The sequence below is a fragment of the Macaca mulatta genome, chromosome 18, assembly GCF_049350105.2.
Source record: "Macaca mulatta isolate MMU2019108-1 chromosome 18, T2T-MMU8v2.0, whole genome shotgun sequence".
Lineage (NCBI taxonomy): Eukaryota > Metazoa > Chordata > Mammalia > Primates > Cercopithecidae > Macaca > Macaca mulatta.
The window spans coordinates 74,366,426-74,379,576 of record NC_133423.1 but is presented as its reverse complement, the minus strand read 5'-3'; the positions used below and the strand labels follow the sequence as shown (position 1 = coordinate 74,379,576).

The 13,151-nt window shown below is 40.2% G+C and overlaps 1 protein-coding gene across 8 annotated transcripts in view; it reads left to right on the top strand.

Moving 5' to 3' along the window:
- Positions 1 to 13,151, top strand: part of MYOM1 (myomesin 1) — a 177,513-nt gene that overhangs the window by 97,222 nt on the left and 67,140 nt on the right. For all 8 annotated transcript variants that reach the window (XR_013408196.1, XM_015121625.3, XM_015121623.3 and 5 more), the window contains 3 exons: positions 1,503 to 1,702; positions 4,120 to 4,176; positions 8,773 to 8,897. Coding sequence is in view for 7 of the 8 variants with exons in the window: in XM_015121625.3 (XP_014977111.3) it covers positions 1,503 to 1,702; positions 4,120 to 4,176; positions 8,773 to 8,897 (382 nt within the window). In the remaining variant the exon portion in view is untranslated. The remainder of the gene's footprint in view (positions 1 to 1,502; positions 1,703 to 4,119; positions 4,177 to 8,772; positions 8,898 to 13,151) is intronic.

The window sequence follows — 13,151 nt, the reverse complement described above, 5'->3', positions numbered from 1 at the left end:
TAACCACTAACCCATAACCACCCTGTGAGGTCGTTGCTTTTATTTCAAGTAGGAAATGAGGCCCAAGACCACATATCAGTGAGGAAGCACTAACTCGCCCAAGATCACGCGGGTAAGAAGTAGCAGAACTAGAATTCAGCTGTGAGCCTGGCTGTAGGTTTGTGTTCTTTCTGCTCCAACGTGCTGCGGACAGTGTCAGGAGCCGTGAGTTCCGCCTTTCTTTCTGCCCACATGAGGTTAGGAAGGATCCTCTAGTGTCACTGGGTCACCACAGTATCGCACAGAGAAGAGGCTGAGTCCTGGCAGAATCTCTGGGGACAGGTGTAGTTTGAAGAATTGTCCTGGCCCTATCGGCTTCTGCCACCGCCCCACCTCCCCAAAATCCTAGCAGCTCCAGAATTTCTACCAAGGAGGATTAGGGGAAATGGATGGAAGGCAGGGATCGAAGCCACGTTTGACAGACAACACTTTACATAAGGAAAGTGAGGAAGTTGTCTATTCCACTTTACGTAAGGAAATTGTCTATTGTCTATATCAAAGAGAGGAAGGTGATTGTGAGGAGGGGAGATAAACTTCCCACACCAGCCGCCTCTGTCCTGCCACTGGCAACCCCCAGGCCCCTGAGAATCATTTGGGAATTATACATTTTGGACATAGAGCCCATGTTGGGGAAATGATATGAACTAAAAGTGCAGCACTCTGCTCATAAAAAAGGTAAGAGTTGCTTAATCCTAATGCTGTAAAATTTAGTCACATGTTGAGCCCCTGAAGCTTCGTTGATCAGGCCAACAGCATGATAAGAGTTGTCACATTTGTCTGCTGGGAGTGACCCACTCCATCCCCAGGTACCAACTGCTGTAAAAGCACTCAATTAGAAATCAGTGTTTCCAAGTACCTACTCAATCTGCCCCTGCCAGGCCTGGGCATCTCCCCACCTCTCATCAGTCTCTTCAGTTAAAGAAACAAACATCTCCACAATAACCTCCTTACCCTCTATACAGGATGTAATGACCATCAAGTGAGAAAATATGGTGAACTAGTCTCCAAACTACAGTGCAAATAGCTATCTTTTACGACGCCAGTTTTCTCAATAATATCTCTGTTTTTCAAAGGAAATACCTAAGGAAGACAGAGAAGTCACTAATGGTAGAATTGAAGGCATCCGCCGGGGGGATGTTTGGGGGTCCTCTCCAGTGCTAAGATTGGGTATATTTATCTGCTTAGCCCAGCAGCCCCCAAACCCCTCTGCTTTGTACACAAGACCCCTCAGATGCCTGCCTTTTATGCGTTCAGGAAGGATCTGAGGCTTGTTTCCTCTTGGTAAAGAAGACACAGTGCATTTGAGTGAAACTGGGTGCCTGCAGTTCAGCAGCTAGCGAGCCACGCCTGACTTGGATGTTTTACTGGGAGATCTGAAACAACTGGGTGATTTTGCAGCTCTGGAGATATTCATTAAGCCATACTTCTTTTACTAGTTTTGTCAATCATGCTCATTCCTTTAGGTGTGAGGTGGGCACAGATAACTGGTCGCAGTGCAATGACACACCTGTGAAGTTTGCTCGTTTTCCTGTCACTGGATTGATCGAAGGTCGTTCCTATATCTTCCGAGTTCGAGCTGTGAATAAAACGGGAATAGGTTTCCCATCTCGAGTTTCCGAGCCCGTGGCTGCTCTGGATCCAGCTGAGAAAGCTAGACTTAAAAGTAAGCACTTTTCATTTTTCAGGACCTTCCCTAAACCTTTTTAAAATGACTGCAAGAATCAGCTTCATTGCAAGGTTGTTCCTCTCCCTTCCACTAGAGGGAGACAAGAACAAGAAATCCTTTTTTCATCAGAAAATCCGAGGGGGAAAAATCCCCCAAAAACTTTGCCTTAGTCATTCTCTTAAGGGTTTTATTTTATTTTATTTTATTTTATTTTATTTTATTTTATTTTATTCAGAAACATTTATATTGTTAAACTGAGTTCCAGGCATTGTGTGTGGAATGAAGTATGAAAGCAAAGAGCCTGGAGAACATTCTTATTCCCATTATTATACATTCCAAAAATAATTTTTTTTTCTGCCTCTAGGTCTATTTCTTTACCTTGGAGTCCTCCCTTAGAGCACTAATATCTCAGCACAGTACGTCTCTCTATATCAAAGGAAAAACAGATAGACAACATTATGTCTAATCTAGGTTTGAGTTCTCATATTAGACTGTCAAAAATCATCTTTTCAGGCCAGGCGTGGTGGCTCACACCTGTAATCCCAGCACTTGGCAAAGATGGGAGGATTGCTTGAGCCTAGGAGTTCTGAGAGCAGCCCTGGCAACATAGAAAGACCCCATCTTTACAAAAAAAAAAAAAAAAAAAAAAAAAAGCCAGGCATGGTAGCATACACCTGTAAGTCCCAGCTACTTAGGAGGCTGAGGTGCGAGGATTGCTAGAGTCCGGGAGGTCAAGGCTGCAGTGAGCTGTGATCACACCATTGCACTCCAGCCTGGGCAACAGAGTGAGACCCTGTCTCAATAATAACAATAATAATAATCTTTTAATAAATTTAGTCTCCAAGTCTTAATGTCAAAACCATGGTACATGAATCATGCCCTATATTTGTTTCATGGAAACCCATATGGCATCTCCAACAATAGGGAACATAAAATGACATTACGAGAAGTGTTGGATAGTAACATTTCAGTCTTATGCCAGGCTTCTCAACCTTGGCCCTACTGGCATTTTAGGCCAGTAATTCTTTGTCGTTGCGGGAGGTGGCTGGGGGTGTCCTGTTCATTGCCGGAGGCTGAGCAACATCCCTTGTCTCTAACCACTAGATACCAGCAGTGTCATGGAGACGCTACCAAATATCACCTGAGGGGCAAAATCACCTTTGTAGAGGACTGCTGGTCTATGCTCCATCACAGTGTTATTCTTTACCTTCAGTACATGTAGTGGCATCATAAAAGTCTAATTAAAATAAAGTCACTGACTGGTTGTGGTGGCTCACACCTGTAATCTCAGCACTCTGGGAGGCCGAGGTGGGTGGACCACCTGAGGTCAGGAGTTCGTGACCAGCCTGGCCAACATGGCGAAACCCCATCTCTACTAAAAATACAAAAAATTATCCAGGCGTGGTGGCAGGCACCTGTAATCCCAGCTACTTGGAAGGCTGAGGCAGAAGAATCATTTGAACCCGGGAGGCAGAGGTTGCAGTGAGCCAAGATCACGCCACTGCACTCCAGCCTGGGCGACGGCGAGACTCCATCTCAAAATGATAATAATAATATTACCATTTCCCCAGCAACCGTGTCCCATCAGGCTCCTTGATTGCTCTTCAGTCACTTTTCACCAACCCTCTGACTTCCTGCCCTCTTTTCTGAACTTGCAAATTCCATCTCATACATTCGTTTTCTCCTCTTTTATCAATTCTAATCAAAATAAGATTTGTTTGAATTGAAAATAAGTTATTTTCTTCACCGCCTTTCCGTTTTTGCACAAACTCTGACAGAAAGTCCCCTGGTTAATGCAAGAGTAGAACCACTCTCTCTTTCTGATGTTTATGGGATCATACAAGTGAAATTTCCTCTTTAACTTTGTACCCGTATCATTCATTTTCCTTGCTCAGGATCTCAACTGATTTCCTTTGGAGATAATGTTTTTCAAAATGTAATGGGAAAGATTTGCTTTGCTGAGCTTTACTGCAGGATCAGCACTCCCTCTCCTCTTTCATCTTATTATGACAGATAAATAACTACTGGACTTACAATTTTCTGGAAATGTTTCTCCCAAACGCATGCTATCTCTTCAGAGGGGATGAGCAAGCCTACCTGTTCCAGGAGATTCATATTGAGCAGTTAAATGAACACAGGTTACTTACCTAGCTTGTGCCAGTACAGTTCCAGAAACGTCCACGCAGCCAGTCCAGGCGGATTCCAGGCTCCAGGAGATTATGAGTACCTTGAGGACAGGGGCTGTGTTTCCCACAATGCCCTCTACATGATTGATACCATTCATGGGAAAACACAGAAGTCTACTAGTAACAACCCCAGTTGTGACTAATCTGGCCACTTCCCCAACTCATCAGTGCAGCTGATAAATTGCACACTTGTGAACGTTTGTAATTCTTCTATTTGTCTTTGTTCAGGTCGCCCCTCAGCACCCTGGACTGGACAGATCATTGTTACTGAAGAAGAACCTTCAGGTAAGAAGTCTGGTTGCCCCAGATACTATTGCTGATGTTTTGCTAAGCAGTTTGGCTTTTGTTGTAGAGGGTGCCGTGTGTATTGCTTAAGATGTTTTGGGAAGAACATTCTAAAATATATGGAGATTGTAAGTAACTTAAGTCAGAGAATCCCATTTTATTTTCAAAGCTTTATTAAGATGTAATTATCATACAATATACTGCAAATATGTAACATGTACAATTTGATAAATTTTACACGTGTATATACCTGTGAAACCATCACCATTTTCAAAATAATGAACATATTTATCACCCCTAAAATTTCCCCTTCCCCTTTGTAATTCCTCCCTTTCATGTCTCCCCATCTCCAGCCATCACTGATCTGCTTTCTGTCACTGTAGTTTACGTTGTCCACAATTGTAGATCAATTGAATCGTGTTCATTTTTGTCTGCTTTTCTTTACTCAGCATAATTATTTTGAGATTTATCTACATTGGTGTGTGTATCAATTCATTCCAATGTATTTATCCATTCACTGTTGAAAGCTTCTATGAACATTCTTAACTGTTTCTGTGGACATATGCTTTCATTTATATCGTGCGTAAATACCTAGGAGTTGAATGGATGTGTTATGTGGTAAGTGTATGCTTAATTTTTAAAGGAACTGCCAACTGTTTTCTGAAATGATCGTACCGTGTTCCATTCCCACCAGCACCACATGAGAATTCCAGTTGCTCCCGCTTTGTCACTAGGACTTAGTGTGGCCAGTCTTTCTAATTTTAGCCATTCTAGTGGGTTCATAGTGATATTTCTTTGTGGCTTTGATTTGCATTTTATTGATAATGTTGAGCATCTTTTCATGTGTTAATTTGCCAGTTTTTGTGACATTGGGCATCTTTGTCAAATCCAGGTATTCTTCCTGTTTTTTTCCCACTGGAAATGTTATAGCGTTCGTTTTTACATTTCACTCTGTGACGCATTTAAAATTAATTTTTTCTATGTTACAAGAAGTAAGGGTCTCAGTTACTACTATCATTCATACTTGCATATGGCTATTAAATTATTTCAGCAATATCTATTGAAAAGATTATTCTTTACCCAACAAATTTGTCTTGGCACCATTGTCAAATTCAATTTATTACGTATTTGTGGATCAATTTCTGGAATCTCTATTGGTCAATTTTCTTTCCCCTCTATCAATATCATACTGTCTTTATTACTACGGCTTTTCTGAGTTTCATTTTATTTGACATATAAATTTTAGCATCTTAAAATCAGTACAAGTCCTCTAATCTTATGTTGTTTTTTTTCCTCCCAAAGTTGTTTCAGCTATTCTGTCTTTACATTTCTATATAAATTTTAAAATCAGCTTATCAACTTCTACAAAACACATGCTGGGATTTCAACTGAACAGTATTGAGTCTTTTGATTTATGAACATAGCCTGTATCTCCATTCATTCAGCTTTGCTTTCATTTCTCTCACCTTAGTAGTTTTAGTGTGCAGGTCCTGCACATTTTTATAGATTTACTCTCACGTATTTCAGATTTCTGATGATGCTGTAGATGGTATTGCTTTTTACTTTAATTTATTTTTGATGCTATTAGAAAGAAACGCAATTGATTTTTGTATATTGATTTTGTGTCCTGCATCCTTGCTGAACTAATTTATTAATTCTCACAAACGTTAGGGTTTTTTATGAAATTTATTATGCATTTTCTATTACAGGATTATGCCATCTGTAAATAAAGATAAATTAATGGCTTCCTTTTCAATCTGGATACCTCTTATTTCTTTTTCTTTCCTTATTGCTCCATCTAGAACCTTTAGTACAATGTTGAATAGAAGTGGTAGACTGGTCATCTTTGCCTTTTCCTGATCTCAGGGGGAAAGCATTCAGGCTGTCACCATTAAGTATAACATTAAGTGTAGGTTTTGTATAGATATCCTTTATCCAGTTGAGAAAAATTTCTTATACTCCTGGTTTTCTGAGAGTTTATATTAGGGAAAAGCATTGGATTTTGTCAAATGCTTTTCCTGTTTCTATTGAGAAGATCATATGATTTTTATTTTTCCACTTAACATGTTGAATTGCATTGATTAATTTTAGATTATTAAACCTAAATAAAGTAAGTGACGCAAACTAAACCTCACAGTCTTGGGTTGAATGTCACTATGTTATGCTGTGTTATACATTGCTGGAGTTTATTTGCTAAAAATTTTTTAAGGAATTCTTGCATCTATATTCATAAAAGATATTGGTCTGTGGTTTTTCTAGTAAAGTCTTGGCTTGGTTTTGGTATTAGGGTAATGAGTGGAAAGTGTTCCCATTATTTTAATTTTTCGAAAGAGCTTGTGTGGACTTCTATTTTTTTTTTTATTAAACATTTAGTATAATTTACCAGTGGAGCCATCTAGGCCTGGAGGTTTGTTTTTTGGTTTGTTTGTTTTGTTTTGTTGTGGGAAGCTTTTACACTGCAAATTCAATTTTTAAAATAAATTTAGGACTATTCAGGTTATTACTTTTTCTTGAGTAAAATTTAATAGTTTTCATCTTTCAAGAAACTTATTCATTCATAAAGTTGTTCATATTTTCTTATTATCCTTTTAATATCTGCAGAATTTGTAGTGGTGTCACCTCTCTCATTCCTGATATTCGTGTTTTACCTCCTTTGTCCTGACCTGACTTTTCATAGTCTACCTTCCAGTAATATTATATTACTTCACATGTAGTGTAAGAATTTACAACAGTGCTTTTTTTTTTTTTTTTTTTTTTTTAGACAGGGTCTCTCTCTGTTGCCCAGGCTGGAGTGCAGTGGCATGACCATGGCTCACTGCAGCCTCAACTTCTTGGGCTCAAGCAATTCTCCCATCTCAGCCTCCCAAGTAGCTGGGGCTGTAGGTACATACCACCATACCTGGCTAATTTTTGTATTTTTTGTAGAGATGGGGTTTCACCAAGTTGCCCAGGCTGGTCTCAAACTCCTGAGCTCAAGCAATTCACTTGCCTTGGCCTCTCAAACTGTCTGGATTACAGGCATGAGGCATCATGCCTGGCCTGCAACAGTATTATTCCATTGCCCACTCTTACCCTTGGTGCTGTTATTGTCATACATTTTATTTGCATATTATTGTAAACTACATAATATGATATTATTATTTTGACTGTAGTCAATTATCTTTCAGAGATATAAAATGTAAGAAAAAAGGTTTTATTCACTCACATTTTTATCATTTCCATTGCTTTTCATTTCTTTGTATAAATCCAGATTTCCATTTGATATGATTTTCTTTTCACCCGAAGCACTTCCTTGAACATTTCTTGTAGTGCTGGTATTTTATCCTTTGTTATGTGAAAAAAAACCTCTATTTTACCTTCATTCTTGAACTATATCTTCACTAAGTATAGAATTCTAGGTTGACAGTTTTTTCTCTCAGTACTTTAAGAGCTTTGTCCAGCATAATGCAGATCTACACTACAAGAATGATTGCTTTTATTCTTATTTTTGTTCCTCAATATATAATGTGTCTTCTCTATCTGCTTTTAATATATTCTCTTTATCACTAGTTTTTACCGTTTGATTATGATATGCATTGCGTAGTTTTCTTCGTATATCTTGTGCTTAGGGTTTGCAGGTTTCTCTAATCTGTGAGTTTGTAGTTTTCATCAGATTTGGAAATTTTTCATCATTATTTCTTTAAATATTTTTTCTGTACCCCATTATTTTTCTTGACCTCTGGAGTCTATGTATTTCCAGTCTCCTTCCCCCCTGCCTGATAAGACCAACTTCACTGTTACTATAAACTGAAACTGTCCTAAACTTTACTAAAACTATAAACTCAGCTCCACTGGGTCCTTGGCTCCTGCCTGTCTGCTTATAGGATTCAGTGCCCCACTTATTTTCATATCTGAGCCAGGGTAAATCTTGCTTGTTGGGGGTTCATGTGGCTCGAAACTCTAGATGCTCTGGGACTTCTGGGATCAGGGTGCCTCTGAAAGTTTGTCCTTGCTTTCACCCTAACACTCCTGACCTGGCCTCAGAACTAAAGATAAGAAGAGTATCCTAGATTCCTTAGCTCTATATTCTAAATGAGCAATGGGGCTGGCCGCTGTGGCTCACGCCTGTAATCCCAGCAATTTGGGAGGCCAAGGCAGGAGGATCACTTCAGCTCAGGAGTCCAAGACCAGCCTGGGCAACATAGGGAGACCTCGTCTCTACAAAAAATAAATAAATAAATAAATAAATTTGAATTATGTAGGTGTGGTGGTGTGCACCTGTGGTTCCAGCTATTTGGAAGGCTGAGGTGGGAGGATCACTTGGGCCCAGGAGGTCAGGGCAGCAGTGAGACAAAATTGCACCACTGCACGCCAGCGTGGGTGGTAGAGTGAGACCCTTTCCCCCACAAAAAAACCAAAACAACAACAACTGCTCAATGGCATTTGAAGAATGAATGAATGAATGATGTTGTGGGCGAATTTTAGAGACAAGGTATTTCTTTATACTATGGAGCCATAATTAACTCTTCCTCCACAAAGAGAGCAGCATCTGTGGCTCTCTGAGTATCCTGGGCTACCCAGAATGTGTGCTTCTCATGTTTCCTTGTTGTTTTTCAGAGGGTATTGTGCCTGGCCCCCCGACAGACCTCTCTGTCACTGAGGCCACCCGGAGCTATGTGGTGCTCAGCTGGAAGCCCCCTCGTCAGCGTGGTCATGAGGGCATTATGTACTTTGTGGAAAAGGTAAGATTCTAGAATCAACATGACCTCATACTACCTCCTAACGATTTCTTTAGAAAAGTGGAGGCTAAATTCCCAGGGACAATGGAATGAGGGAGGAGGGGAACATTTCCTGAACTCACTAGATCTTTATAAACTGTGAACTTTCTCCATAGAACGAAGTGTATAACACAGAACTGTGCCTGAAAATCTAGGGGTTTATGGATCCCCAAGACTCACCCATAGACTCCTAAGAGATCCAGACCCAATATCATAGCCCCTACAAGAAGAGAAATGTTCCTGAAATAGTAGATTGCCTGTATGACAATGTTTTCTAGGGACCTTCCTGTCTCCCTTGCTCGGTAATGGCTTTTCATCTCTCTACCACTCCTCCTTCTGTAGCAGGGCATGAACATCGTGAGGCTAGAAGGGAGCGGGGAACAGAGAAGGGGCAATACTCTCAAATGGCCGGGAGTGTGGAAGACAGCAACCTCACGCCGCCGTACTTGGCTAGCTCCACTCTGAGTACAGATAGCGGAATGAGGTCAGGGATCACAAAACAGTAAATATTGGCAAGTTCTTTCCCCAGATAGCTTACAATTATGTCGGGAATGAGAACATTAGAGAAGGCAGCATGCAATGAAGGCCCAGAATGGGTGGAACGAATGAGAACGGTATGTGAATCAACCACACATCCGTATTTGAGGGGAGTTCTGATAAGGATTTATGCCCAACAAATGGAGAAGAGCCAAGACCTGTACAGGACATTATTTTGGGGGAACTGACTGCCACAAATGTAGAAACAGGAGAGCTGCCGGGCAAGGCACGGGTCTTAGAGGGGCAAGAAGTCCTTGACTAACAGGATAATGGCTACTGGAAAATGACATTTAAAGAGAATTTGCTTAAAACGAGGTTCAAAATCCATTTGTTAAAAAGGTTCTGATTAGGATATAATTGAGAAAATGAAAGAAAATAAGTTTATTTTATCCCATATGTAAGAACTTTATATTTTTATTGGTAGCGATGCACCATTTTTTAGAACAATAAATGAAACAAGTGTTTGTACTTTAAAATTTTTTTAAATAAAATTGTGTGGTAGCATGAAAAGGTATCATTTACTTTACATTTTACTTTCATAGCAAAATCATAGAATTTTTTAAAATAAAAATACGGTGCTCAATTAATTTTCCTAAAGGTCGTTCTCTTTCATCCTTAATACTGTTTTGGTCATTCGATTTTGTAACACCTATTAGGTCACCTTCCCTGATAATTATTGCAAGATAATACGTTTCATAGGTATATAGGTGTATGCAAACTTCTGCAAATTAGGTAACAACATAAAGACAATACGCAAATATCTTTGAGCTGCATTCTTCACTTCCTTTTTATTCCTAGGAAATTGGTAACAATGGATGCCTTATCTCCTCTACATGCAATATGGATATCTTCCAAGAGAGTCTTGTTTTACAGAAATAATATTAAATTTTTATATACTTTCTAGATATCAACTTCAAATGTAATATAACTTGAGTAGTATTCTAAGCTTTTTTTTTTTTTTTCTTCTTTTGAGATGGAGTCTCTCTGTTGCCCAGGCTGGAGTGCAGTGACACAATCTCAGCTCACTGCAAATTCCACCTCCCCAGTCTAAGCAATTCTGCTTCAGCCTCCTGAGTAGCTGGGATTACAGGCGTGAGCCACCATGCCCGGCTAAACTTTGTTTTTTAGTAGAGACAGGGTTTTACCATGTTGGCCAGGGTGGTCTCGAACTCCTGACCTCAAGTAATCCTCCTGCCTCAGCCTCCCAAAGTGCTGGGATTACAGGCATGAGCCACCACGCCTGGCTGCATTGTAAGCTTTTTAAAAGAAAACAGATGGCAAAAATAGAGTGGTGGATCGATGTTCATTTCCTAGTGTGTTTAATACACACCCCCACTGAACCTCTTTGAAACACTCCACAGGAAGAAGGTTCTGAATGGCCTCTGTGACAGTAATTACTGTCTTTCCTGTAACAAGGACACATAACAACAATTCAGAGGCGTTTTGTGCAGATGAGTCAGCTTTGGCTGCTGCCGAACCTTTCCTCTGGTCATATGAACTCTCATTTCTCTGTGGAAGTCTGTAACTTCCCTAGACCTAAATACCTATGAGTCTGTGATTAAAATTTAAATATTCTTCCTCCAGCACACCTATTGGCATGGAACAGAAGGGGGCGTTTATGAACACAGTACTATGTAGAGAGGCCTGCACAGGGCACAGAACACAGAACACCCAGGATGTTGGGTATTGAGGACACAGAACACATCCAGGGACCTGGGGTACATTTGCAGAGCCATCCAAATGTCACACTGTTCTGAGCTGAGACTAAAATTATTTCTGATGCAGCTCTTCTGATATGCTGACCTTTCTAAAGGGAAAAAGGTTTGTGCGCTCCTGTGCCTGCCGTGTCTGTTCCAGGACGCCCTGCGCCCGGCATGCTGCCCTTTGGGCCACCCCTGTGCTTGTTCTTCTTCACGGCATGTCCTTGATCCCCAGAATGGATGAAATCGAAGGGTTTATTAGCAAGGGACTCAGATGAATCAGTCCTTGGACTTCCAGCCTCCCCGTCCTACTGTGTTCTTTTTAGTCCCAAACATTTTCCTCAGGTGTTTTACGTCCTGAGCACTTTCTCTCACTCCCCTATCAAAAATCCGATCGTGTCAGAGACAAGGACTGTATCACTCGTTAACAGCAGGAATGAACATGGCTAAGATTTGCACTGTTCTAAGCACCTTACATTAATTAACCCACTTAATTTTTAGAGTAGCCTTATGTGGTAAATACCTTTGTTTTTATCATGCCTGTATATTTTTACATGTTTTGTAGAGATGGGGTCTCCTTGTGTTGCCCGGGCTGATCTCAAACTCCTGGGGTCAAGTGATCCTCCCGTTAGCCTCCTAAAGTGCTGGGATTACAGTTGTGAGCCACTGTGCCTTCTGTACCACTCCTCCTTCTGTAGCATGAACATCGTGAGGCTAGAAGGGAGCGGGGAACAGAGAAAGGAATAACAGATCATGCCTGTTTTGTAGGTGAGGAAACTGACGCATAGAAAGGTATATAATTTGCCCGAGGTCACAGAGCTGGTGCAAAACAGAACTGAGATTTGAACCCCAGCAGTCTGGTTCAGGTGCATAAATCCAACTATTACACTGGGTCGCCTTTCAATCTTCCCAGGCTTGTCTTCTCCTCTGGAAAATGTTGACAATCATATAGTACTACCTCCACAATACCTACTCCATGGCATAGTTGAGAGGTGTAAAGAGTTATAATGGCTTATAAAGTTTTCGGCGCAGTGAAAGGCAGCTATTTTTTTATGAGAGTATAAACAACTGATAATGGCCTAAGAATTTGCCGGGGCGGAATATGTCAAAAGAAATTAAAGCCATAAACAAAAAGATTAAAGGTCTGAGAGAGTTTCGTCCCACAGGAGACAGCAGACACACAAAAGATATATTATAAAAAACACTGCAAGGAACTTTAGAGGTTACCTTGTCAAATTGGCTCGTTTTATAGAAGACGAAACTGAGGCCGAGAGCATGTGTGTGGCTTTCCAAGGTCACGTGGCTTGTTATTAACACAAAGGGACCAGATCCCATCCCTTTGACTCCTCTATGCCATGCCATGTTACCTCCTTATCAAGTCAAGGAAGATCATGCTGTGTGATGGACTCATAAACTTAAAGTCCCAGAAATGGACCATCCTGACAGCTGGTCAATCTGTCACGAGATGTGGATATCAGAAAAGTCTTTTGAAACTGTTAAAAATTTCTCTAGCAAAATCAGGCAAGAGTTTCTAAATTTCTTCTCTGACCAACCATGGGCAAAGTTGGAAATTAGGAGGGAAAAAGGATTATCAAAGGCTTCTGACAGTTTTCTTACAATATCTTCTACCAGAGCTCAAATATACACCACGTCCTTCATTTGAGGATTTCCAAGTCACTCTACATCATTTTCATTTTAAGAATAGAGTCTCATTAAATTAGTTTTCCCATTGATTATTCTAAGACTTGAGCAAAAAAAGAGAACATCTTTTTTTATCTGGATTTTATTGATAATCAATGCATATATTTACAGGGTACACTGAATATTTTGATACATCCTTGAAATATGTAATGATCAAATCAGAGTAATTGGGGTACCCATCACCTCAAACATTTATTATTTGTGTTGAGAAAATTCCAAATCTTATCTTTTAGGTATTTTGAAATATATAATAAATTATTGATAACTGTAGTCACCCTAC